The sequence below is a fragment of the Mandrillus leucophaeus genome, unplaced genomic scaffold (genome assembly GCF_000951045.1).
Source record: "Mandrillus leucophaeus isolate KB7577 unplaced genomic scaffold, Mleu.le_1.0 Scaffold1133, whole genome shotgun sequence".
Classification (NCBI taxonomy): Eukaryota; Metazoa; Chordata; class Mammalia; order Primates; family Cercopithecidae; genus Mandrillus; species Mandrillus leucophaeus.
Genome location: NW_012099577.1, coordinates 199,006 through 225,419, shown reverse-complemented (window position 1 = coordinate 225,419; position 26,414 = coordinate 199,006). Strand labels below are relative to the sequence as shown.

Genomic DNA, 26,414 nt, shown 5'->3' with positions numbered 1-26,414 from the left:
TGACACACATGCTGATATGGCTTAGCCGTGAATTCTAAGATGGACATACAAAACCAGATTCGAATGGACCAAGATAAAATTGTAGTTATGTGTTAGGAGGTACCAAGCAAAGAATGAAATACCTTTAGTAAACACATCACAAATGAAGGACTGAGGCAATCAATCAAGGTGCTCTATAACTTAGTCTCTATCTATTTTGCTCAGTTTAATTCTCTCTATTCCCGTTCATATATTTGTGCTCCATCTAACCAACCTAAATATTCTCCATTCATGTCACACCATTTCCCATTTCTATGTTCATGTTTTTACCTTTCTCTGAAATTTCTATTCCCTATACTTCCACCCTTCTCTTGGCCAACTCCACATTCTCCTCATCCTTCAAGCCTAATTCAAATGACACTTCATCCAGGAAGTTTTCTTTCATCATTCTAGGTATAGATGAACTCTCCAAAGTACATAATCTGTATCTTATTCTTTTGCTTTGTCTTTGTTACTCTGGTAAATATTTGAGAACCTTTTATGTGTTAGGTTCTATAGACACTGTGTATTTATATACTTGTTTTGTGGGTTTTTTTGTTTTTTTTTTTTTTTGAGACTGAGTCCTGCTCTGTCTCCCAGGCTGGAGTGCAGCAGCCCAATCTCAGCTCACTGCAACCTCTGCCTCCTGGGTTCAAGCGATTCTCCTGCCACAGCCCACCAGTAGCTGGGATTACAGGCATCTGCCACCATGCCTGACTAATTTGTGTATTTTTAATTTAATTAAATTAATTAATTAATTAATTTATTTTTGAGATAGAGTCTCCCTCTGCTGCCCAGGCTGGAGTGCGATGGTGTAATGTCGGCTCACTGCAACCTCCGCCTCCTGGGTTCAAGCGATTCTTGTGCCTCAGCCTCCCGAGTAGCTAGAATTAGAGGTGCCCACCACCACGCCTGGCTAAGTTTTGTATTTTTAACAGAGACAGGGTTTCACCATGTTGGCCAGGCTGGTCTCGAACTCCTGACCTCAAGTGATCCACCCACCTCAGCCTCCCAAAGTTCTGGGATTACAGGCATGAGCCACTGCACCCAGCCTATACTTATGGACACAAGATTTTATATCAACTTATAGTACGTTCTGATTCATAGTAACCAGTACTGTGCCTTGACCACAGCAGGTACTCAAACACGGTCTGAAGGAAGGCACACCATTTTAAAAAGATGGCTCTAGACGGGGCTGGAGATAGCTACAATAATAGGTAACATTCACGATACATGATGTGGTGATCAGGGAAGGATTCATGAAAGAGATGGCATTTGTGAGGAGTCTTGAAATAAGGGTAGGAATTAGAAATTGAGATGGGATGCCGGGCACAGTGGCACACGACTGTAATCCTAGCACTTTGGGAGTCCAAGGTGGGTAGATCACCTGAGATGAGGAGTTCGAGACCAGTCTGGCCAACATGGTGAAACCCAGTCTCTACTAAAAGTATAAAAATTAGCCAGGTGTGGTGACACATGCCTGTAATCCCAGCTACCTGAGGCAGGTGAATCACTTGAACCCAGAAGGTGGAGGCTGCAGCATGCTGAGACTGCACCACTGCACTCCAGCCTAGGCAACAGAGCAAGACTCTGTCTCAAAAAGAAAAAGAAAAAGAAAGAGAGAGACAGAGAGAGGAAATAAAGAAAGAAAGAAAGAAAAAGAAAGAAAGAAAGAAAGAAAGAAAGAAAGAAAGAAAGAAAGAAAGAAAGAAGGAGAAAGAAAGAGAGAGAAAGAAAGAGAAGGAAAGAAAGAGAAAGAGAGAAAGAAATCAAGATGAGAGCACAGATATTTCCGTTTGGTTAAAATACGGGGTTCAGACGGAAAGCAGAAAAAGGCAAAGTTGGAAAAAAATTGAAGCCAGACTGGGAAGGTCTTAAATAGCTGGGAAAAGGATCTGGACTGCTTTTGTAACTAAAGAGGAATGACTGAAAAGTGCTACAAATCCCACTGATATATAAACAGGGGGAGGAAACACCAGAATGATAGACAGATGGGACAGAATTAAAAACTGAAGAATTAAATAGGCCTTTATTTCCAGATTCCTTATTCTTATCCTTATCCTTATCCTTACCCTTATTCCTTATTCTTTTCAATTTTTGTTTTTCAAGTTTTAAGTGGATGACCACATTACCTGAGCAATAACATAAAGAATGGATCCCCACATAAACATACTTTAGTTTGGTAATATGGTTATTAAATTTATAGCAAAATCATTCTGTCGTGTTTCAGGATATAGAGAAACTGTGATTGTGCTATAAATAAATCATAAGGAACAGGAAGCAGGAAACTCCTCTGATACTCCTTTTAAGGTGTTTGCTATCCCACATCTCCGGCCAACATGTTCTAGAATCTTAAATAGTTCCTTCCCCACCTTCTTTTCAAGATTACTCTTTTTCAGCCCCTATCTCTGATAGACCTTCTAGGTCCCTTGCTCTACTAGCTTGCTGTCTGGAACCTTCAGGTTCAATCTATTAATATACTCAAAAAGTAGTCACTCTGATGAGAGGGACCACCGTGAACAATGTCTGCCTGCTTCACTGGAATCCTTGGACACAGCTGCACATGGACACAGCTGTCTTCTCATATGCCTGGGATACCTGAACTATGAAACTCCTCTTACTGGAGAAAGAAAAAAAAATCATAGATCTAGAAGCTCCTCAATATCTCTTCTTGCTCTTGCCAATTTGTCTTCCCATTCTTTGGAACTGAGGAAGTCAATTAATCAGGCCATAAATACAGTTCCTTCTGCAATCTTTCAGGACCAGAACTATGCACAGAACAGTCTGAGTTGAGTCATTTAACAAAAGGTAGTCACTGACCAAAAATATCTCCCTAATACAACCTGAAATCCACAAATTTGGAATTCATTTGAGTTAAAAAAACAAGCATGATCCTGGACAAGATAGGTGAAAGGAGACCTCACTACCAGGTTCTGCATTAGAAAAACAATCTGATTAATCTGTTCCAAAGGGAATAGGAGTTTGAGGGGAAACGATGAGAAAGAAAGACAAAGGGTAGAAAATCTGCAAGGTCATTTTGGAACATGGTGTATTTCCAAGAAGAAATCCAGGGAGAGTCAGAAAGAACGAAACAACAGAATGAGGGCACTGGGATCCCGAAAGGTAGAAAATAAAGGCTAGCCAAGCCAAAAGCTGGGAGCAAGGAAGCGCCATGGCTCAAAAAAAGTTTGGTGAATGAGCTCCAAAGTGTGACTTTGCCTTGAGCTACTGCCAAGGTCCTCATTTACTTCCAAAGGTTCAACACAGTTCTTGCTTTTTTTCCCCTCATGGGAGCATGCACAATGAGGTGGAATGTACCAGAACCTAGGTAGGGATGTATGAATAAATGAGGCGGGGGGGTGGCAGATGTGGAGCTAAAACCAAGAAAGAGAAGGTTTCAAAAATAAAGCCAAAAGAGTGGAACCCAAAGTAGGATCCAGTTCATTAAAATTGCAGGTGTTTGGGGACTTTTAAGTTTCCTATCCTAAGTTTTACTCAAACTGTTTATGCTGGAAATTCTGAGTATGCCTGGGTCAAAGAAATGTGTGATTGGTAGTCACCATTAAGAATTCACCAAGCTACAATAAAACTGCTGCACTTGAGCTCAGAAAATGAAAACTGTAATAAGGCAGAATTTGCCAAAACACAAACAGTGAAAGTTAGTTTCCCCATAAACATTTCCAAAACAGATAATTCTACTAATTATTTTCAAAAGTCCTTCAATCCAAGGGTAATACATGTGTCTTGAGTGAAAACACTCAAGAGTAATGGCATTGCCACCACAACACCTCCGTCTGACCCCTACTGCTGCTCACTCCCTGCTCAAGAGACATCCTGTCCAGCTGAAGGCTTGTCCCACAAGGCATGTTATTCTCCTTCCCTACAGAGCCAGTGACATGATTCTTCCAAGGTATATAAACTCTGTGTGCTCATCTCTAGCTTCTTAACCTATATGGACATAACTACCTCAATGTGTACTACTATCCCTCTGCCTTTTTATGTAGAAAAATATATTTCTAATCCTCTCCTATAGCGTGTGACCTTAAACCTTCCTAGCTCACTCCAGCTTCTCTCCAACTGACATGCCAGTAGCAGAGGCTCTCTGGAGGTTGAGAATTTGCCTCTCAGATATCTGACCCTACCAAACTGGGTACAGATTTTTTTTTGAGACGGAGTCTTGCTCTTTCGCCCAGGTTGGAGTGCAATGACGCGATCTCGGCTCACTGCAACCTCCGCCTCCCAGGTTCAAGCAGTTCTACTGCCTCAGCCTCCCAAGTAGCTGGGATTACAGGCACGTGCCACCACCCTCAGCTATTTTTTTTGTATTTTTAGTAGAGACCGGTTTTCACCGTGTTAGCCAGGATGGTCTCGATCTCCTGACCTCATGATCCGCCCACCTCGGCCTCCCAAAGTGCTGGGATTACAGGCATGAGCCACCGCACCTGGCCGGGTACAGATTTTTTTGTGTGTGTGGAGAGGGGCTTGTTTCTTCTTTGGGTACAGACTTTCTAAACTCATACCACTCCAAAATTTGGCAACAGCCCCCCAGATTTGAAAATTACAGTCACACTTTTATACTGGCTAAAATCCTTGCCTCTTTTTCCGCATCATTTGCTTACTCTCCAATGAATATTCTCAATATCCCCATTCTTTAGTAGTTCTCTCTTCTGCTTTAAGTGCGGCACTCTCCCCTTTATATGTGGCCAAGTCCCAATATCATTTTTTAGCAAACAGTCGCAAACCCTGTTCAAGATGTCATCATCCTTCTCAACAGATATTGCCATGTAAGTGAATTCTAATCTTGCTCTACTGAATCCTACGTAGGACTGATAACATTAGCCAGTTAAATTTGTACAAGTATCTGGCCTCTACCAAATGCTTTCATATTCATTTTCCTCTTCTCTGAGCCTCTCAACAACCCAGGGAAGAATGATTCTTCTTCCCATTTTCCAGGTGAGGAAACCACAGTTCAGCAAGGATTAGATGATTTATTCAAAGCCAAGCAGGTATTTAAACGCAAGAGTCAACACTCAAACTTCTATATTCAATCCAACTATTTCCCCATGCACATTTCTGAAAATAAACCTAGCTGCTAAGTAGGCCCCACACTTCTGGTGCTAGTCATACAGAGGCCGCTGCAAGCCCTCTGGTATATATAGCTCTGGTCTCTTGCACACCCTGGGTCATATTTTTGCTCTATTTGCCACACCTAGCACCAAGCCTTGACACACAAACTCACCTCACCCCACCCCTGCCAACTTCCCAGAGATCCCTACTTCTGTCAAATAAACAAAGTTCTTTTATTCTGCTCTGAACATGATCTTGCCCCTTCTTCACTGATATCTCTTCTGCCAGAGAAAGGACACAATCTTCCTCCCTTATCCAGTGACTTACTCACTCATACTCTGGCTCAGAAGCCACAAACTGTTAACCACAAACTCTGTATTATGGTTTTAGCTCCACGTTATCTGCCCTTCCCCTCTCCTGCTCTGTTGAAACTACCCATTTTAGAATGTAAGCTTCTGACCCAGAAGGCTCTATTTAACTAGCTGTGGGTACCACCTAGCACAATGCCTTGCATTCAGAGGCACACAAACATCAACAATTATGACCTTTTTCAAAAATAAATAACTCCTGTCCTTGATCTGAAATAATGACAGAAACCAGCTGCCAAAACCGCTAAGAGCATTATTTACCTCAATTCAGAATTTCTGAATAGGAATTAGCTTAAAATAGCTGTAAGTGAAAGACAAGGACATATTTGTTTACACACAGTCCCAAAGGTATAAAATGAAATACTGAGTAATTTATTATTAGTTTCCCATCACCAACGAAAGTCCAACTCTACTGCATAGCAAGGCCAAGCTGGGTAAGAGGATCCTAGTTACCAGCATTTCCATTATCAGAAGGAGGAGGCCAGCTATTCCAATCGCTTATGTGCTCTGGAAAAGCAACAGCTGGCCATGTCTTACTTACTGGCTTATCCTTGATGGTGGGGCTTGACACACACAGGTACAGTTTCCCATCTTCTTCCAGGCAGGCATCTATCAAAGCTTGTACTGAGCTTTCCTCCTGGAACAGCAGAAAGGCATAGCCTTGGGGAGAGCAAAAACAAAAGGGAGAATCAGTACATTAAACTCAAAGTACCAATTACAAACTATCTGTTGTTTCATTTTGGCAAATTTTACTAAATCGAAAAAGTTCAAGTGGGACAAAGGGACTTTGTCCAGGAACTAAGTTAGGTGCTCATTGATATTATCTTAATTTTTATAATTACTCACAGGAGCAAGTTTAGAACACATCTACGGAATTTCCACTAAATACATCTGGTTGTCCTTAATGAGGGCATGTGGACTCACCATTAGCCTTAGCCACAACTAACAAGTACCCAGGAAACAAGCACCACCTGCTTTCCAATTTCTACCAAGCTCTAGGCTGGCCACATGCCACAGGGATAAACCTTGAAAATATTATGCTAAGTGAAAGAAGCCAGACAAAATATGTCCAGAACCAGCAAATCTATCAAGACAAAAAATAGGTTAATGGCTGCCTAGGACGGGGAGGCTGGAGGGAATAGGCACTGAGTTTCTTTTTGGGATGATACATTTTCTAAAATTGATGGTGGTGATGATTGCACAACTCTGTAAACATGCTGAAAACCACTGACATGCACATGTCACATTGGTGAGTTGTATGGTATGTGAATGATATTTCAACAAAGCTTTTTTTAAAAAAAGCTAGAGCTTTTCTACCTAGAGTTTGGTAGAAATTGGAAAGTAGGAGGTGCCTGTTTCCTGGCTACTTGTTAGCTGTGGCTAAGGCCAATGGTGAGTCCACCTGCCCTCATTTTTTCTAAAAAGCTTTGTTACAAACACACACACACAAAAAGCTTCATGAAAAGTTTTCTAAAAGGCCAACAATAAGCTGGTGTGCTTTTGCATGCTATTTCTGATGATGGTGCTCTGCTTCTCTAAGGGATGCCCTCTTGGCAGAGTACAGTAGGTCTAGAAAAATGGATACTAGCTGCAGGATTTCCATAGACACAGCCAGTTTTGTTCAGTTTAATTCCATAAGATTTACCAAGTAACTGATGCAAGTGGGACATATCCATGGTTTATGAGAATACTAAAATGAGCAAGACCAGGTTCCTCTTTTTTTTTTTTTTTTGAGATGGAGTCTTGCTCTGTCACTCAATCTCAGTGCAGTGGCGCAATCTCTGTGGTATGATCTTCGCTCACTGCAACTTCTGCCTCCCGGGTTCAAGCGATTCTCAGGTCTCAGCCACCAAAGTAGCTGGGATTACAGGTGCCCGCCACCATATCTGTCTAATTTTTGTATTTTTAGTAGAGACAGGGTTTCACCATGTTGTCCAGGCTGGTCTCACACTCCTGACCTCAAGTGATCCACCCGCCTCGGCCTCCCAAAGTGCTGGGATTACAGGTGTGAGCCACCACACCTGGCCCCAGGTTCCTCTTGTAAAGAAACTTACGAAGTAGATGAAACATTTAGACAATTAACTACTCACTACAAAGCTGAGGGAGATAAGTGGGGGAAAATGTGTCACTGAAATCCTAAGGAGCAAAGGCCCAACTTGGGAGAATCAGCAAAGACTTTAAAGAGAGCAACAGATATTCAAGGGCCCACCTGTGGCACTCGTGGCCACACTGGCATTCATAAATGACGACTGAGCAAAGGCCCATCATGAACCAGTCTAAGCTTTCAACTTCTCTACAACCCTGCTAGCTTTGCTAAATCTCTCAGCTGTCATTCCTTCTGCTACTAACCTCAAAGGAACCATCATCAATAGTGTTCTCCTCTGGTACACTGCATATCAGAAGAATGTAAATGGCAGAGAAGGATAAGAATCCCCACATACAGAAGATTCTCACACAACAGAGGTGTTTAATTCATAATCAACTGGCTAAGAAGCAAAACTCTCTGGAGTCCTGGGCAACATGTAGTGACAGTGGCAATGGATAACGGCTATTCATTTTTAGCCTTTTCTCCAACTGCCCATCTACTACACAGAGCATCCAAGCAAATACAGCAGAAAAATAGACCAGCCACTCCCCAGCATAGCAGGCAGAAACTAACATACAGGAGAAGGCACCAAACTGAATGGGCAGCCATGTAGTTGCAAGAGAGAGACTGCCAAGGTTTTAGGACCCAGAGCTGTTTTCTGGGCTTTAGTCTCATGCTGCATAGGTCAGAAGATTCTGTTGGTGGCTAGTCAGGAAAAATAAAACCTGATTGCAAAACTAGAAAAGATAATAAATACATCATTTCTTCATATCCTCTTTTGCAAACAGTATTGAACTATCATCAGGTGCCAGGGAATCTTAAAAATTCAGTATTTTCACTTAATATGAGAACATTAATTCTACTTGCTAAAGATAATATTAGAAATAAGAGGGTTAAATAGTCCAAATATCACAAAGAGGAGGTCTCAGCAGGTTCTTTAAAACCTCCTGTCTTACCAGGTTAAATACTGGTACAGATATCTACAAAGATTGTAAGCATATTGAATATCCTGCAGTCAGAGTACCCATCTATGTATATACTGTATTATGTACACATCAAAAAGGCCTGGTGATAGGGCATGCCCAGTGAGTTGGGGCTTTCTCTTATTCCTTGCCTCAAGAAGGCCTCCAGGCTGACTCCATCTTTCCTGCACATCACTGCCCACCCTCTGCAATCTTCCACATCAAATCCAGTTTTGCATTGACCTTGGGCATCCAAAGAAAGGGCGGTTGTCTCCCTACAGCAGCTGAGTAGCTCCCACAAAAGCATGCAGATTTTCACTTAGGCCCATCTCACAGCCATAAAATATCTACACTGGCAGTAGACAGAGTAAAAACAACTGGGAGTCACAAGTAAAAGCCTGCTACAAATACTATTATCAAAAGAAATATCTACAAACAATTTTTCCTTTCCCAGGAAATGGTCCATAACAGTTTACCAACTTCTTCAGGATGGCTCTTTTACTATAAATAATACTGTGTCAAAACAATTATCTTTACTCTGAGGTCACCAAGCTGCCATTCTCTGCAACGGCAATATTCTCTCAGCACTGCAGATAAGAGATATGGCTGAACTCCCCCCAACCCCCAAAATCTGGGCTGTAGTCCAACAATTTCTTTCAACTCTACTTCCCACTTAGGCCTTTGAACCAAAACAAAATTCACCAGAAACACCCAAAATCACTCTTGAAAACAACTTTATGATATCTTCACCTGCTAAAACACCTTCTGATACTTCAAGTTCAAGCAAACCCAGATGACAACAGAAATCAGAGGATTTTTAAAAATCAGGAAGAATCTTTCAAACACATTTCCCTTTTGATCTTGAGAAATTTAAAGTCAAAGTAAATGAAGTAGAAAAAGATCCCTTCAAGAATAACAAGATCAATGTGAGGCAGAAATTCATTCAATGATTTACTAAAAGGTAAATTGCAAATGGTACTATGAAAAGCGTTCTGGACTAGGAGACAGAAGGTCTGAATTTGGGTACAAGTCCTAACATTTACTAGCTGTGTGATAATAACAGCTAATAGCTAACATTTGTTGAGATTTACTGTGTACCAGATACTGTTCTAAGTTAACTCATTTCATCTTCACACACAGTAGGCAGTAGGCCCTATTTTGAATTCTGCTTCATATTTAAGGAAATTACACAGAGTGATTAAGGGACTTGTTCAAGATCACCCAGTAAGTGGTAGAACCATGAACTTGAATATTAACATTTCTGAATCTTGGCTCTCTTCTCTGTCAAATGAAGAAACCAAATATTTGTCCCAATTACCATACAGAGATGTAGGTTGTAAGATAGCGTATACAAACGTATTTCATAAACTAGGGAGTTATGTGAGCATTGATTTTTCTTTTACTGCATTTTCAATTATTTCTGTAATAGATAAAATTAAAGTTTTTGCATATGGTCTCATTATAAACATTAGAATTCAAATTAATAATATGCACTTTCTATTTTGCATTTGCAAGCATTTGGTGAATAAAGAGAAGTAACCTAGATACTGAAGAAAAGCCCTAAAGTTACTTGAATGACAGGCTAAATATTACTGCAAACAAACAGTGGATGACTGAATATCTGCTTTCATACATGATTAGCCATTTCCCCCACGAGAATGTCAGATGTAGTATTATTTTCTGATTTTAATACATTTTTAAAGTAAAAGCCAATTATGCCTATAAATAGAGCTTCTCTATTAGTTTGAAAGGTATTAAAAAAAAAAAAAAAACTTGGCCAAAAAATTATCAACTTCCTCTGTTCTCTCTTGCCCTCTGACCCAGTAACAGATAATATGATTATAAAACTCTTCCAGTTTCAGAACTGGTAACCTGAGGAGTATGTGGGGGCTTCAGTGATGTGGTGAGCTATGAGAGGCCCTCAGCTCCAAGCCAGTCTATGAAGGCAGATGGCTCTGGAGGGAACAGGAGCAGTTCCTAGTCACTGTCACCAACACAACCCTGGGTTACAGGTAGAATGGATGGCCGAAAATTCCTTGCTTTCCCACTGATGCCAGACAGGTTGGGGAAGAAGGGTAGAATACTGAGGGATTTTTTTTCAACAATCCTAAATTGACGAATGCAATTTTCTGGGAGAAAAAGGAACACCAAGGTTTGGGGAGGAACTTAATTAGGATAATTCCATTTCATTGACCAGGTGTGTGAAGTGTAAATTTAATTAAAATGTTTTTTTTCTTTTTGTTTATTTGAGACAGGGTCTCACTCTGTCACCCAGGCTGGAGTGCAGTGGTGCGATCTTGGCTCACTGCAACCTCCGCCTCCCAGGTTCAAGCAATTCTCTGCCTCAGCCTCCCGAGTAGCTGGGATTACAGGTGCCTACCACCATACCTGGCTAATTTTTGTATTTTTAGTAGAGACAGGGTTTCACCATCTTGGCCAGGCTGGTGTGGAACTCCTGACCTCATGATTCACCCGCCTCGGCCTCCCAAAGTGCTGGGATTACAGGCATAAGCCACCACGCCTGGCCGATTTTTTTCTTTTAATACCTGAGAACACATTAAGTATAACAACCTCTAAAACATTCTTGGCTACCTTTCAAAAACAAAGGTTCCTGATCTCTTAAATACCTAATTTTTCATGTTACAATTTTTTAATACTTGATCCCTAGTACAAATTATCACCAGCTCTACTACCACAACTATCAAGTACTAAATGCTCACAATGTTCTAGGCACTTTGCTAATAAATATTTTACATGTTAGCTCATTTTATCTTCACAGTAACTCTATGAGGTAAATACAGTTGTTATTATTACCATTTTACAGATGAGGAAAATGAAGCTCGGAGAGGTTAAGGGAATTCTCAGATTAAAACCTAGGAATGAAATCTGGAATTAAACCAGATCAGTTTCCAGAGCCCATTAATTTATGCCATCTTATCTAAAAATGGCAAGATAAACTTTTCAATATCCCTAATAAAGAACTTGCCTTTAAAATGTCCTTGTGACAGTGACCATTTGACAGTTTTTTTTGTTTCGAGACGGAGTTTTGCTCTTGTTGCCCAGGCTGGAGTGCAATGGCGCGATCTCGGCTCACTGCAACCTCTGCCTCCTGGGTTCAGGTGACTCTCCTGCCTCAGCCTCCCAAGTAGCTGGGGTTATAGGCGTGCACCACCACGCCCGGCTAATTTTTGCATTTTTAGTAGAGATGGGGTTTCACCATGTTGGTCAGGCTGGTGTCAAACTCCTGACCTAAGGTGATCCACTAGCCCCGGCCTCCCAAAGTGCTGGGATTACAGGTGTGAGCCACTGTGCCCGGTCTGACATTGTTTTAATAGCAGTAAGTGGTCACCCTGTGCTTTAGTCCTATAATTTAAGGCCTATGTACATATAATTGCTCCAAAGCCCATAAAAACTATATTAAAGGATATTCTATAAAACAATGGGCATGGACTCTTCTAATGATATAAAACACAAAAAGCCTAGGAAACTGTCTAAATTAAAGGAGATTAAAGAGATATAACAACTAAATGTGGAACCCAAGATGGTTGCACTCTTGCTGAGACATGTTGGTCGACATTGCCTCCGAGCCCACTTTAGCCTTCAGTTCTGTATCAGAAATGCTGTTCCTTTGGGAACCACGGCCAAAGAAGAGATGGAGCGGTTCTGGAATAAGAACACAGGTTTAAACCGTCCCGTATCTCCCCGCGTCACTATCTACAGTTGGTCTCTTCCCATGGCGATGGCCATCTGCCACCATAGCACTGGTACTACTTTGAGTGCAGGAGCCTCTCTTTTTGGCATGTCGGCCCTGTTACTCCCTGGGAACTTTGAGTTTTATTTGGAGCTCGTGAAGTCCCTGTGTCTGGGGCCAGCACTGATCCACACAGCTAAGTTTGCACTCGTCTTCCCTCTCATGTATCATACCTGGAATGGGGTCTGAAACTTGATGTGGGACCTAGGAAAAGGCCTGAAGATTCCCCAGCTATACCAGTCTGGAGTGGTTGTCCTGGTTCTTACTGTATTGTCCTCTGTAGGGCTGGCACCCATATGAAGAATGGAGGTTCCCAGCATCATCTTCTTACGCATTATTACATTCACCCATCTTTCTGTTTGTCACTCTTATCTCCAGCCTGGGAAAAGTTCTCCTTATTTGTTTAGATCCTTTGCGCTTTCAGATCCCCTTGGAGCAGTAGAGTACCTTGTAGACCACAATAGTGGAAAAGGGTCTAGTTTTCTCCTTGTTTCTAAAGATGGGGTGGCTGCAAAAACTTTTTGCCCACAGCTTGCCTACTCCTGGGACTAGAAGCAGTTATTCTCTTTCCATATTGGACTTTGATTTGTGCTGAGGGTCAGCTTTTGGCTCCTTCTTCCTGAAACAGTGGAAACAATACCAGCTCTGTGGCTTCTGCCCTGGGGACTGGGGATGAGGCTTTGGGTCCCACTGCCTGTGGGCTGCTGGCTTAAAGGACGGTTCTGTTCATTGGTGAAAGCCCAGGCCATTAACACCTATGCAGTGTTATTGAAAGAAGAGAGATGAGGGTGGAGGGGAATTAGTCTATCCCAGCTAGAGGGAGATAAAGAGGGCTAGTTAGTTCTTGGAGCGGCTGCTTTGAGGAGGAAATATATATATAGCTTCTGACACAAGAGGAAGATCCAGAAAATTACAAAAAATCCAGCTAATTTTTTGTATTTTTAGTAGAGACGGGGTTTCACCGTGTTAGCCAGGATGGTCTTGATCTCCTGACCTAGTGATCCGCCCACCTCAGCCTCCCAAAGTGCTGGGATTACAGGCATGAGCCGCTGTGCCCGGCCTAGCAATTTGTTTTTTTTTTTAAATCCAAGATCCACTCGAAGAGATACAACAACTTGCATTTAGTTTTTTTTTTTTTTAATGAGTATTTTAATTTAGTTTCAGAAAAAAATGGTACATGACTTGGATGAGAAAGCATAAAATTAAGAGGGTTTTCTGGATATGTAAGAAAAAGAAATAACTTTTAGTATGTTCAATGATTAGTATGTTTCACCATGTTGGCCAGACTGGTCTCAAACTCCTGACCTCAGGTGATCCACCTGCCTCAGCCTCCCAAAGTCCTGGGATTACAGGCGTGAGCCACTGTGCCCGGCCTACAGCTTACTCTTTTTTTTTTTTTTTTTAGATGGATTCTTACGCGCTGTTACCCAGGCTGGAGTGCAGTGGCACAATCGGCTCACCGCAACCTCCACCTCCAGGGTTCAAGCGATTCTCCTGCCTCAGCCTCCCCAGTAGCTGGGACTACAGGTGCGTGCCACCACACCCAGCTAATTTTTTGTATTTTTAGTAGAGACGAGGTTTCACCATGTTGGCCAGGATGTTCTTAATCTCTTGACCTCGTGATCCACCCGCCTTGGCCTCCCAAAGTGCTGGGATTACAGGCGTGAGCCACCACGTCCGGCCTACAACCTACTCTTAAATGGTTATTGGGAATGGCTCAGTTCAAACAAGCACCTGACCAAGGAAACTGAGACCAGACTGGAGTGTGGGAGAGAACTGGTCAAACTAGTTGGGTAATTTTATTATTATTGAGCATTACATTTAAATCACAGGCAAGAATCCTAAGATTACTTAACACCTAATAAGCCTAAGTATTATATTGGTGCTTACACGCACTGCCTCACAATCTTTTATATATATAGAGAGAGAGGGAGGGAGAGAGAGAGAAAGAGAAAGAGAGTGCGAGCGAACATGCACGCACAAATGTGGCAAAATGCTAACAATTGGTGAATCTAGAAGAAAGCTACATAGGTGTTCACTGTAATATTTTAGAGCTTTTTCTTGTAGGTTTGACGTTTTTCAAAATAAAAATTTGTGGAAAAAAAAAGTACAAGGTCTCCCATTCTAAAAAGAGGTGTATAGTTTTTTTTTTTTTTAAAGAATCAACAGTTCTTAAAATCAATAATACTATTAGTGATGTATTTGTTTCAAGTACCAACTACAAATGGAAAAAAAAAAATCAGCTTGTGTTGCTGTGCCCAGAACCACTGTAGCATTCATAAAATGGCAGACCAAGGAATGGCTGGTTTCAGATTGAGACCAACCCTAGAAGGAAAGGTCCATGACCTGGACAGAGAGGCAACTCTCTGCTCTCACAAAATCAGGCTTCCTATTACCAGTGACCTTCCTAGAGAAACCTAGAGGGCACTGCTCTAGCCAGAGCTGCCTGAGTTCAGACTTTTTTTGGCACAGGCAGTCTGTCCTGAACATTCTCTCTGACCTTGGCTTTCAGGTCAGAGGACTTACCTGGTTTGCCTCAGGAGACTTTTTTTGGATTCAATTCAAGGGTACCAAAAACATTTAGGAGGTGCCAGGTTTGATGCTAAGTACTGAGGTTGCAAAGATGAACAAGCCAAAGAAGAACCCTCACCCAGAAAAAGTCAGACTGTAAATAACTAATAAGCAACATTAAAAGTGTTATGTTGGAGGTATGTCCTACAGGACACTGGGGAGGCAAAAAGGGAGCAGATTTGTCCAAATATCAGGGAACATCAAAGAGCAAAGGCCATATCTGAGCCGGCAACCGATTACTTTTCCAGAAAGTAAGGGCATTCCAAGTTCAGGAAGGTGCACAGGCCAAGGCATGGAAAGGCCAAAGGGTTGGCTCACTTGGAGAACAGTGAGCAGAGTTCATTATAGGATTGAGAGTGGTGGGTGGGAAGAGTTGAAGCAGCTCATCAATCCCTGCCTGCAGCGGAGAGCATTCACTGTAGGTCTCTGAACTGGATCTCTTATTCATTTTCCTCTCAAATGAGGATACCTGATCTCCAAGATTTACTCAACACTTATGTAATCTACGCACTGCAGGGGAATACTATCAGGAGCAAATTCTTGTTCTTAAGGAGTTTATATACTAGCACTAGAAGATAGTATAGCATAAATACATAGAGAACTCTAACTTAGGAACTATGCATTAAGGATCCTAAGAAGTATTTTTGTAAACATATTTTTAAAAGTTGGACTTCACAGAAAGAAGATCACTTTCAGAGAAGACATGAATAGAGAAATCAGGAAAGGTTTTCTGTAGGTGGTGGCACAGGGGCCAGACCTTAATGGTATGACAGGTGAAAACACTGAAAACACGGAGGAGACATTCCAAGGCAAACAACTAACCCAAGTTAAGATGTAGAGGTAGCTCTGCAGATAGATACTGCCTAAGTGCAAGAATTCCTAAACATTCCCCTTAAGATTCAGAACTAAACATATTTCTTTAACAATATTAACTGTGTGGGGCTGAGGCTTGATTCTAGCCTGTTTTGTGTTTTCTGTGACACTAGTAACTTTCTTTGTGGGTTTGTTGCTTGGTGGCAGGGGTGGGAATAGTTGGGAATGGACAAGAAAATAAGCTGGCAGAGTAGAACCACCTCAGAGTTCAAAATTGGTAATCTACTTCCTGTGTTCTTTGTAAAGTCTTGCAGTCCAGGGCAGTGACCTGGAGTATTTGGACTTAAAATCTGCTGTTTACATAATCACACATTCCCTATATAAAGAGGTCCTTGTGAAGTCTGCCAATCTGTCAGTTCCAGTCACAGTCAGTTCAAACAAGCACCTGACCAAGGAAACTGAGACCAGACTGGGGTGTGGGAGAGAACTGGTCAAACTAGTTGGGTAATTTTATTATTATTGAGCATTACATTTAAATCACAGGCAAGAATCCTAAGATTATTTAACACCTAATAAGCCTAAGTATTCTATTGGTGCTTACACGCACTGCCTCACATAATCCTCTTAACAACCCAAAGAGTAGTAGTAACTCAGATAAGTAAACTGAGGCTTAAAGGTTAAATTACTTGCTCAATGTCATATAGCTAGTAAATGCTGGTGCCCATGTCTGAGTCCACAAACCTAGCTTATGCCCCACTGCCTGTTACGATCCCTCAGTCAGCAAACAACCAGGGAACTCTGTTTCAATCCAGGTGATGCTCTCCTATAGACAGATGAAGCTTTAGTCTGGCCTTGTGCATATACTGCCTGAGCTTTGATAGTCTCATTTCTTCTCCCTGGACTTTAAGATTCCTCTGATCAGTTCTTAATGCTGTTTCAAATGAGTTTTTTTCTGTGCCACTCTTCTCAAGACTAAAATGGGGCCATTCTCTTTTTTGAAAGACAACCCAGGTCTTTGGTCTCAGTTTTCAAAAAATTTCACCAGACCCTCCCAGCTGGCTTCCCATTCCTAACTCTTCAATTAACATATCCTCTCTTGGTCTCACCTGCTCATAGCCTTAGCCCTATCTAACTACTGTCAGCAAGTCCCAACTCAAGCCATACCCTCTTCTAAAACATCCTCTCTGCCTCAGTCTGCCAAATTTCCATCTTCCATTTCAGTTCCTAAAGTCTATTTTTTCCTCAAAAAAAGTTCTCATCAGGAGGAGTTATGACTTCTCTGAACTAAAAAAGCATTTCCCCCATCCCATCACCTCTGCCTGCTCATAGCACAGTGTGTACTTATGTGATCTTGAACAAGATGTTTATGTTATTTATGTGGCTGCTGAAGCTTTGTCCTGTGGCCTATATATTCCTAATGACTTCTTTCTGTACAGTCCCTCAAACTATAAATGCTTTGAAAGCAAAGACTAACTTTATAGTTCATCTTCAATACAATGCAGAAGAGACAAGTGTTTATAAAAGTGTAAACTGAGAGTGTGTTAAGCTTTTAAAAGCAAAGATAGATGAACTCCATCTGTCAAAACAGAACAAAACAAAACACAAAGCCCACCCTTGCTATCATACAATGCAGTTTCCATGTTTTTACAAAAAAATCCTTCCTGGGTATGAAAACCACAATCAAGTAAAATAGTAAAATATAAGATTCATAAATCACCAAACAGTGTGAGCACTATAAGTCAGGACCTGATTTTTTTTTTTTTTTTTTTTAAAGGAAGACAGAATGTTACTCAAAAGATGACAAACTGCAAAAGGTTAAATACAGGCTAAAACCCTTGGCTTCCCAACTTGATCAGTTTACATAACTCAGAAGGTGGAAAAACTTGGAATCTGGCCTAAAACAACACTGACTTATTTCCATTCAAGTTATGCTACAAGGGAAAAAATGTGAAGTTTGAAAACTTTCCTTTCCAAAGCTAGATTTAGACAAGTTGAAGGAAGAAGAAATAAATGCTACACTGCAGCCCACTGCAGCTCCACAATGGCCTGTTTTTGCCCACTCAAAGTAGATTCCTCTTCCTTGTTCCTCAAGCAGTATCTCCTTAGCTACCTGGCTTGTGTTCAATCCGAATAGTATGTGGCCTGGCTTGTGCCAGGTTCACAAACCATGCTGGTATTGCATAAACTTCCACAACTACATGACCTTAGTCAAGAGGATCAAGAGGTCAAGAGGACCAAGAGGGCAAGCTAGCCTAGCAGTGCAGAGGACGTACAGAATCACCAGTAGAAATAGCCATTCAGGAATACAAACTTTTCTAAAAGTGAGTGGGAATCATTAGTGCACAAGGGTTTGGTCACTCTTGTATAAAGCTGTGTGCCTATTATTTCTGTTCACCTGGACCCTGTGCCCCTAGACTGCTGAAGCTAACACTGTAAGCTGCCCGGTAAGCTGAGAATGACAGCCTCCTCCATTCCACTGCCAGCATCATTGGCTTCTGAAAACAGTTTCAGAGCCAGATGGCCAAACTCCTGTACAATATCTGTAGCTGGCTGCCATCATTGCCTTTGCCTAAGAGGCCTCAACAGTGGTAGCATAGCTGTGCTCATTGAACAGCAGAAGCCAGTTCCTTTCCCTGGGCCCATATTCTCTGTCCCACTATGAAAGGTGAGGCTATTGCAGTATCAGGATCAGCTCTTAGTGCAGAACAAGGGATAGAAGGCTCAGGGTGGATAAATATTTTTTGGTAGCTCCAGTGACAGCAACTTTGGAGATGTGATATTCTCCCAGTGGGCAATGAGGGAGGTTATGCTATCTATCTTCAAGCTTGTCATGTCCATCTTATCCCCTAGTGGCCACATTCACAGCTGCATGCTAAAGGAAACAGAATTCTCTCTTTTTTTTTTTTTTTTTTTTAAGACAGGGTCTCACTCGGTTGCCCAGGCTGGAGTGTAGTGTGGCACAATCTTGGCTTACTGCTGCCTCTTTACCTCCCCAGGCTCAGGTGATCCTCCCACCTCAGCTCCCAAGCAGCTGGGACTACAGGCATATGTCATCATGCCCAGCTAATTTTTTGTATTTTTTGTAGAGATGGCATTTCACCATGTTTCCCAGACTGGTCTTGAACTCCTGGGCTCAAGTGATCTACCTGCCTCGGCCTCCAAAAGTACTTGGATTACAGTCATAAGCCACTACACCTGGCCCTATAACTTCTTTTACTAAGTAGTCAAGGATTCTAGGGCCCTATCATTAGGATGACCTATGTCACAGCTAGGTGTTAAAAGATGAACTGGGTCAATCAAATTCCCTCTCTCTGGAATTTAACTAGAAATATGAAAACTATACAAACTGAGTCATGACAATGGTGGGAGATTACAATGGATAATTAGTAACTTCCACTGTTCAAATCCCTGCAGTTTGTCACACCCTAGTACAGCCTCCATGATACCTTGTTACATTATAGTTCCTGTTCTTGGACTCCCCTTGTCACTCATAACCACACCTCTGATTTGAGGTAGCACAAAAGAACTTATCCTTACAGTCAAATAACTCATCTACCAAGCAGTTCACCCATGTCCAGAAATAGTGTGGTATTATCCAGGAGGCAGAATTCCATGGTTAAGTTATGGCTAAAGGGCAGCTCAAACCTACAGCCCCAGTGTAAACCACCTCTTTGGAAATACTCCAGCTATGTGAGTGTGACAAACAGAACACGAAGGCTCAGGAAAAAGCCAAGGACCACTTTCGTTTTCAAATGTTAAAATGTACCTTGGGTCATATAGCTTAAGATGCTAATTTTAATATAAAATCCAGCCTTGTAAATAACAGCATTATCTATCAGATTATGCAGCTTAAACCTGTCCTCCTTTTCCACAAATCATAAACAGCGGCAAAACAAATAAAAATAACTTTATTATCCACCGGGTAAAATAGTATAAACTATTGGTCTGTCAAGTTCAAGTATGTCTAATAAAAGCTGTGTGTTCTTATGAAAAGATGCTTCACCTCTTTCAGTCTCAGTTTAAAATAAAGGTTGCGCTAGAATGAGACAATCTTTGAGGAACTTTCCAGCTCTAAAATGTGTTGGGTTCTACTTTCTGATCAAGTAATGAACTCATCATTTGCCAGGATACAATTCATTCATCTAATAGATACCTGAAGGTCACTGAGCCAAGTACGCAAACTACTTGGTACAGAGCAGTGAACAAAATATAAAAAATCCCCTGTGCTCATAAAACTTACATTGCAGTCTGGTAAAAAGTCAGAAAAACACATCTGATCTTTTCAGGTCATAATCAGCATTTTAAAGAAAAATAAAATTAAGGTTAAAAAGAAATAAATTGGCCAGGCATGGTGACTCACATCTGTAGTCCTAGCATTTTGGGAGGCCAAGGCGGGAGGACTGCTTGAAGCCAGGAGTTCAAGCCCAGCCTGGACCTCATCTCTACTAACTAAATAAATAAGTAGACAGAAAGAAAATGCGAGTAAGAGGAATACAGAAAAAGAGGATACAGGGGCTAGACATTTGGGCAGTGTCTAAGTGAGAAAGTGCTCCATTTAGAAATGTGGGGGAAGGCCGGGTGCAGTGGCTCACGCCTGTAAATCTAGCAATTTGGGAGGCCGAGGCAGGTGAATCATCTGAGGTCAAGAGTTCGAGACCAGCCTGGGCAATATGGTGAGACCCATCACCACTAAAAAATACTAAAAATTAGCCAGATGTGGTAGCACACACGTATAATCCCAGCTACTTGGGAGGCTGAGGCATGAGAATAGCTTGGACCTAGAAGGTGGAGGTTGCAGTGGGCCAAGACTGTGCCATTGCACTCCAGCCTGGGCAGCAAAGCGAGACTGTCTCAAAACAAACAAAGAAATGTGGGGAAAGAGGGTTTCAGATAAAAGGAAGTACTAAGGCCCTCAGAGGCCTCAGTTGTCTTGTTCAAAGAATAGCAAAGTAGTCAGTGTGGCCATAGTGGGTAAGGGAGAGAATGATAGGAGATAATGTTAGAAAATACCCAAAATTCAACAGATGAGACCTAAGAGAAAAAGATTTAAAACACTTCAAGTACAAGACTCATACCAATGCGGCCCCTGGCTTCTTCAAGGGTGCACTATACGCCAAACACAGAAGCAAAAAGGTAAGTTCACAACCACAGCACACCATTTATCTGACTTGAAACTAAGCACAACATTTGATACAGATGTCCAAACTAGCAAAAACTGCATAAAGAAAATTGCTTTGGGAAGCCAAATAATAGCAAATCTGGAGTCATTAATATTTTCATTTATTTTAACTGTGGTTAAGTAACCTTCAAAAAATTTATCCTACAGAAAATAATCTGAAAGAGAAGGCCATGTACAAAAATATATCAACAGAAGCATCATTTCTAATAGCCCTTCAGAAGCATCCAATCTTTTGGCTTCCCCGGGCCACACTTGAAGAAGAATTGTCTTGGGCCACACATACAATATAGTAACACTAATGATAGCTGATGAGCTTAAAAAAAAAATCACACACAAAAAAATCATGATGCTTTAAGAAAATATACAAATTTTCCTGAGCTGCATGTGGCCTGCAGGCAACAGATTGGATAAGCTCGGCTTAGATGACCAAAAAGCAAGTCAGTTATGGTACAAACTCCTTGAAAGGTGGCCTCTTTAAAAATATGAAAATTGGGAACTAATTAAACTAAAGAGCTTCTGCATAGCAAAAGAAACTATCAAAAGAGTGAACAGACAACCTACAGAATGAGAGAAAATTTTTGCAAACTATGCATTTGACAAAGGTCTAATATCCAGCATCTATAAGGAACTTAAACAAATTTACAGGAAAAAAAAAATAGTTCCATTAAAAAGTTGGCAAAGGACATGAACAGACACTTTTCATAAGAAGACACACATACAGCCAACAAACATATGAAAAAAAGCTCAATATCACTGATCATTAGAGAAATACAAATCAAAACCACAATAAGATACCATCTCACTAGTCAGAATGGCTATTATTAAAAAGTCAAAAAATAACAGGTGCTGCTGAGGTTGCACAGAAAAAGGAATGCTTATACACTGCTGGTGGGAGTGTAAATTAGTTCAGCCATTGTGGAAAACAGTGTGGCAATTCCTCAAAGACCTAAAAACAACTACCATTCGACCTAGCAAACCCATTACTGGGTATAAACTCAAAGGAACATAAATAGTTCTATTATAAAGATACATGCACATGTATGTTCACTGCAGCACCATTCACAATAGCAAAGACATGGAATCAACCTAAATGTCTATCAATGGTAGACTGGATAAAGAAAACATGGTACATATATACCATGGAATAGTATGCAATCATTAAAAAGAACAAGATCATGTCCTTTACAGGAACACGGATGGAGCTGGAGGCTATTATCCTTAGCAAAGGAGTGAACAGAAAACCAAATACCACATGTTCTCACTTATACATGGGAGCTAAATGATGAGAACACATGGACATATAGAGGGGAACAACAGACACTAGCACATATCGGAGGGTGAAGGGTGGGAGGAGGGAGAGGATCAGGAAAAATAACTAATGAGCACTAGGCTTAATACCTGGGTGACCAAATAATCTATATAACAAACTCCTATGACCTACATAACAAAAAGACTGGAAGGAGATAGAAAGCTGATGATGGTTAGTTCTGCTGGGATGGTTCTGCTGTTCTGTTGGGATTATTCTTATTGTTTATAAAATAACATGTTCAAAGAGAACCAGATTGCTTTGTTCTGGTTCTACTACTTCATTATAATACTAAGGTCTAGAATTAGAATAACAATAGAAAATATTGGGATCATGTAACTGACAAGAGGGCCTTCATATCTACTCTCTCTGGGAGACTAGATCAATTCAGGAGAAAAAAAAATCCTTCTTTAAGGCTCTTTCTTCCATTTTTCTTCTACCTCACAACATCCCTGTTGGGCATGGTAGCTCACGCCTGTAATCCCAACAATTTGGGAGGCTGAACTGAGAGGATCACTTGAGCCCAGGAGTTTGAGAACAGCCCAGGCAACAGAGCAAGACCCTGTCTCCACAAAAAAAATAAAAATAAAAAATAAGCCAGGCATAGTAGTGAGTGCAGCTACTCAGGAGGCTAAGGCAGGAGGATTGCTTGAGCTCAGGAAGTCAAGGCTGCAGTGAGCCATGATTGTACTACTGCACTCTAGCCTAGGTGACAGAGTGTGGCCCTGTCTCCAGACAAACAAGCAAAAAACAAATTACAGCCACACTTCCTTCATTTCTCCAAAGGCCCAAAAGCCTTTTTTCATACTTAGTTCTCCCTGTATGATAGTCCTCTGTTTGGAATTTGCTTCCCTACATGTTCTAGCTAACTCCTCAATTTTCAGGTCTGCTTAAATGCCATTTTCTCAAACAAGCTCTCTCCACACTCCCAATCTAAACTGATGCCCCCCCTTTTTAGAGTCTCTACTGCACTCTATTTTTCCTTCAGAGAATTTACCAGTTTGTAATCATGTTTACTTTTGTGACTATCTGATTAATTTCTTATCTCCCCCATAGGACTATAAGTTTGTGAGGTCCAGGACCAAATCATGAAAACAAACAATGTGACTTTTATGCCTGCCTTTACCTTCCATGGTCTCAGTGGTGCTCTGAAGGGCCACAAGCATTTCCTTACTCGTGGTCCACAGACAAACTGATCCATAAGGCTCTGTATATCCTCAATGGGTCATTAAATGTCTTAATGGTCCTTGTGCTGAAAGAGCTGAAGTCTGCATGGCTTCCCACTCCGCTAATTCAAAAACATGCAATGAGATAGTCCATGTATCTGGTCACCTGGCCATTCTTTCCCTTTGTGGCTTTTTTTTTTTTTTTTTTTTTTTGCCACCAACTGAGGTCTATCTATGTGAATATTAAACTCTCAACAATCCATTGAAAACAGTCATGCTTTTACAAACCCTACTTCAAATCTGCACCAAGGTAAACTTGCCAGATGAACAGATGATTCTATTTCATTACATATATACTATCTGAGAGAAAGGCTAAAGGGCTCAATAGTGGATGGTTCATGTTTTCCTTTCTAGTTACACATAAGCCTAATACAGCCAAACAAACTTTACCTAATGGCCAATGTGAGGTGACCTAAGAAAAATTATTATCAGCAAGAGGGGGCATTATTAAGAAGGCACCAAATAGTCTGAGGTGAACAATGTAGATATTCATAACACTGGAATAACATCAAATTTCTTTAGGCTGTCCCCAAATAGGTCATCAACCTTCAGACTTTAGCTGAGAGCAAGACACAACAGGAGCCAATAGTCTAATAATTATTTATCTTCCCTGACCCCAATCACCAAGAAGGCAATCTGCTCTCTGAGGATGCAAGCCTGAAGACCAGAATTAGGAGATCAGATTCTCTTCTTGGCATAGCTCTCACTGGTCCATCTCAACACCTAACCTCAGCTATAAAAATTAGTGCACCAGCACTAATATACTGCAATGTACTACAGTTCTATATTTAATGCTGTTATTTTGGAGTGTACCAAGAGCTATCTGTGGAGGCTATAGAGGTGCTAAACTCCATACTGCTCTGAAAAACCCTAACGTGCTTTCCAATTCTCAGTTAACAATTTAAGTAGGATGTTATAAAATACGGCATATACACAAAGAAGGCAGAAAAGAAGAATGCTGATCCAGAAACTATTAGACATAACCTATAACTTAGAAAATAAAAATATTTAGCTTGGAAAGAGAAACTGATAGTCCTGTAAGTACCTAGAGTTAGATGTCACAATGATGACTTATTCTGTCTTACTTCATAAGACATCATTGACCAAGGAGTATAGATTTCAGGGAAGCATTTGATATAATAGAGGGAAACATTTAATAACTAACTAGGTCTACAAATATAAAGACTTCTTCTGAAATAAACTGCGTCCCTTTGTCACTGGATGTCTCAAAGCAAAATGAGCAATTCTGTGGGCTATTTTGGAGGAGTCAACATACGTTTTCTGTAAAGAGATGTGTGTGCCACACATAATTCCTTAAAGATGTAAAAAAAATCCTTAAGCTCACAGGCCATACAAAAACAAGTAGTTTGTTGACCCTCATTCTAGAGAAGCACTGTTTAACAGAAATGTAATATAACTCACATATGTAATTAAAAATTTTCCAGTATATATATTTTAAAAGGTAAAAAGAAACTGGTGAAGTTAATTTTAATATCTTTTTAATCCAGTATCTCCACAAAGTTATTTTAACATGCAAACAAAATTATTAATGAGATTCTCTACATTTTAAAAAAACTAAGCCTTTGAAATGCAGTGTATATTTTACACGTAAAACCATATCTCAAGTCAAACTAGTCACATTTCAAGTGCTCATTAGCTACATACTGTATCAAGTAGTTCTAGAAAAACTGTGCATTTCTTGAGAAACAGAAGAGATGACCTTCCAATCAATATTCAATTCTAACAACTCAAATCAATGAGGAAAAAATTGGACCAGCCTATAAACAAAATTGGGGCATCCGTCAAGCTACCTGAAAAAATAAAGCTGGATCCTTTCTCGTGCCTTACTCCAATATAAATTCCAGACCAAAACAAGATATCAATGTAAAAAGTAAAGTAATACAAGCAACAACAAAAAGAAAACAACATGTGGCCGGGCGTGGTGGCTCACGCCTGTAATCCCAACACTTTGGGAGGCCGAGACAGGTGGATCACGAGGTCAGGAGATCGAGACCATCCTGGCTAACACGGTGAAACCCCGTCTTTACTGAAAATACAAAAAATTAGCTGGGTGTGTTGGTGGGCACCTGTAGTCCCAGCTACGTGGGAGGCTGAGGCAGGAGAATGGCGTGAACCCGGGAGGTGGAGCTTGCACTGAGCCAAGATCATGCCACTGCACTCCAGCCTGGGCGACAGAGCGAGACTCTGTCTCAAAAAAAAAAAGAAAGCAAACAACATGTGTAGTATTTTCTTATTGTTTTGCAGTGGGAAAAATCTTTTAAGGCATGTCATAAATATTCAGAAACCATAAAGAAGACATTAATAAATTTACTTATATAAAAATTTATAATGTTAGTACTACCAAAAAACATTAAAGAGGGTCAAAAAGTAAATGACAAATCGGGGGAAATATTTTAAACACAGACCAAAGTGTGATACGGTTTAGGTCTGTGTCCCTGCCTCATGCTGAACTGTAATCCCAAGTGTTGGAAGAGAGGCCTTGTGGGTGGTGATTGGATCATGGAGGCAGATTTCCCCCTTGTTGTTCTCGTAATAGTGAGTGAATTATCACAAGGTCTGTTTGTTTATGAAAGTGTGTAGCACCCCCCCACTTTGCTCTCTCTTCCTCCTGCTCCAGCCATGTAAAACATTTCTCCTTCCTCTTTGCCTTCTGCCATGACTGTAAGTTTCCTGAGCCCCTACCCCAGTCATGCTTCCTGTACAGACTGTGGAACTGTGAGCCAACTAAACCTCTTTTCTTTATAAATTACCCATTCTCAGGTAGTTCTTTATAGCAATGCAAGAATGAACTAATACAAAGTGTTTTTTAAAACTCTTTTTTTGACCAGGCGCAGTGACTCACGCCTGTAATCCCAACACTTTGGGAGGCTGATATGGGCAGATCACAAGGTCATGAGTTCAAGACCAGCCTGGCCAATATGGTGAAACCCGATTTCTACTAAAAATACAAAAATTAGCCAGGCATGGTGGCATGCACCTGTAGACCCAGTTACTCGGGAGGCTGAGGCAGAAGAATAGCTTGAACCTGGGAGGCGGAGGTTGCAGT

The 26,414-nt window shown here is 41.0% G+C and overlaps 2 protein-coding genes across 3 annotated transcripts in view; one reads left to right on the top strand and one right to left on the bottom strand.

Annotated features, from left to right (window-relative positions):
- CPEB3 (cytoplasmic polyadenylation element binding protein 3) overlaps positions 1-26,414 on the bottom strand; it is a 207,632-nt gene that overhangs the window by 51,021 nt on the left and 130,197 nt on the right. The window contains exon 6 of the mRNA XM_011995849.1: positions 5,995-6,113. Within this exon, the coding sequence (XP_011851239.1) occupies positions 5,995-6,113 (119 nt within the window). The remainder of the gene's footprint in view (positions 1-5,994; positions 6,114-26,414) is intronic.
- On the top strand, positions 12,043-12,699 carry LOC105550790 (succinate dehydrogenase cytochrome b560 subunit, mitochondrial-like). Of its 2 annotated transcripts, XM_011995830.1 has the most exons (3): positions 12,043-12,119; positions 12,222-12,281; positions 12,446-12,699. In XM_011995830.1, the coding sequence occupies exons 1-3, from the start codon at positions 12,043-12,045 to the stop codon at positions 12,657-12,659; spliced, it is 351 nt and encodes a 116-aa protein (XP_011851220.1). In that variant the 3' UTR covers positions 12,660-12,699. The 2 variants fall into 2 exon arrangements, with proteins under 2 accessions (XP_011851220.1, XP_011851213.1); XM_011995823.1 differs by having other exon boundaries at positions 12,043-12,281.

Bases quoted from the DNA above. Each gene is read 5' to 3' on its own strand.
- LOC105550790 (XM_011995823.1), top strand. From the start codon at position 12,043: ATGGTTGCACTCTTGCTGAGACATGTTGGTCGACATTGCCTCCGAGCC. The intron at 12,282-12,445 runs AGGAGCCTCTCT...GGGTCTGAAACT, and splicing joins ACTGGTACTACTTTGAGTGC to TGATGTGGGACCTAGGAAAA.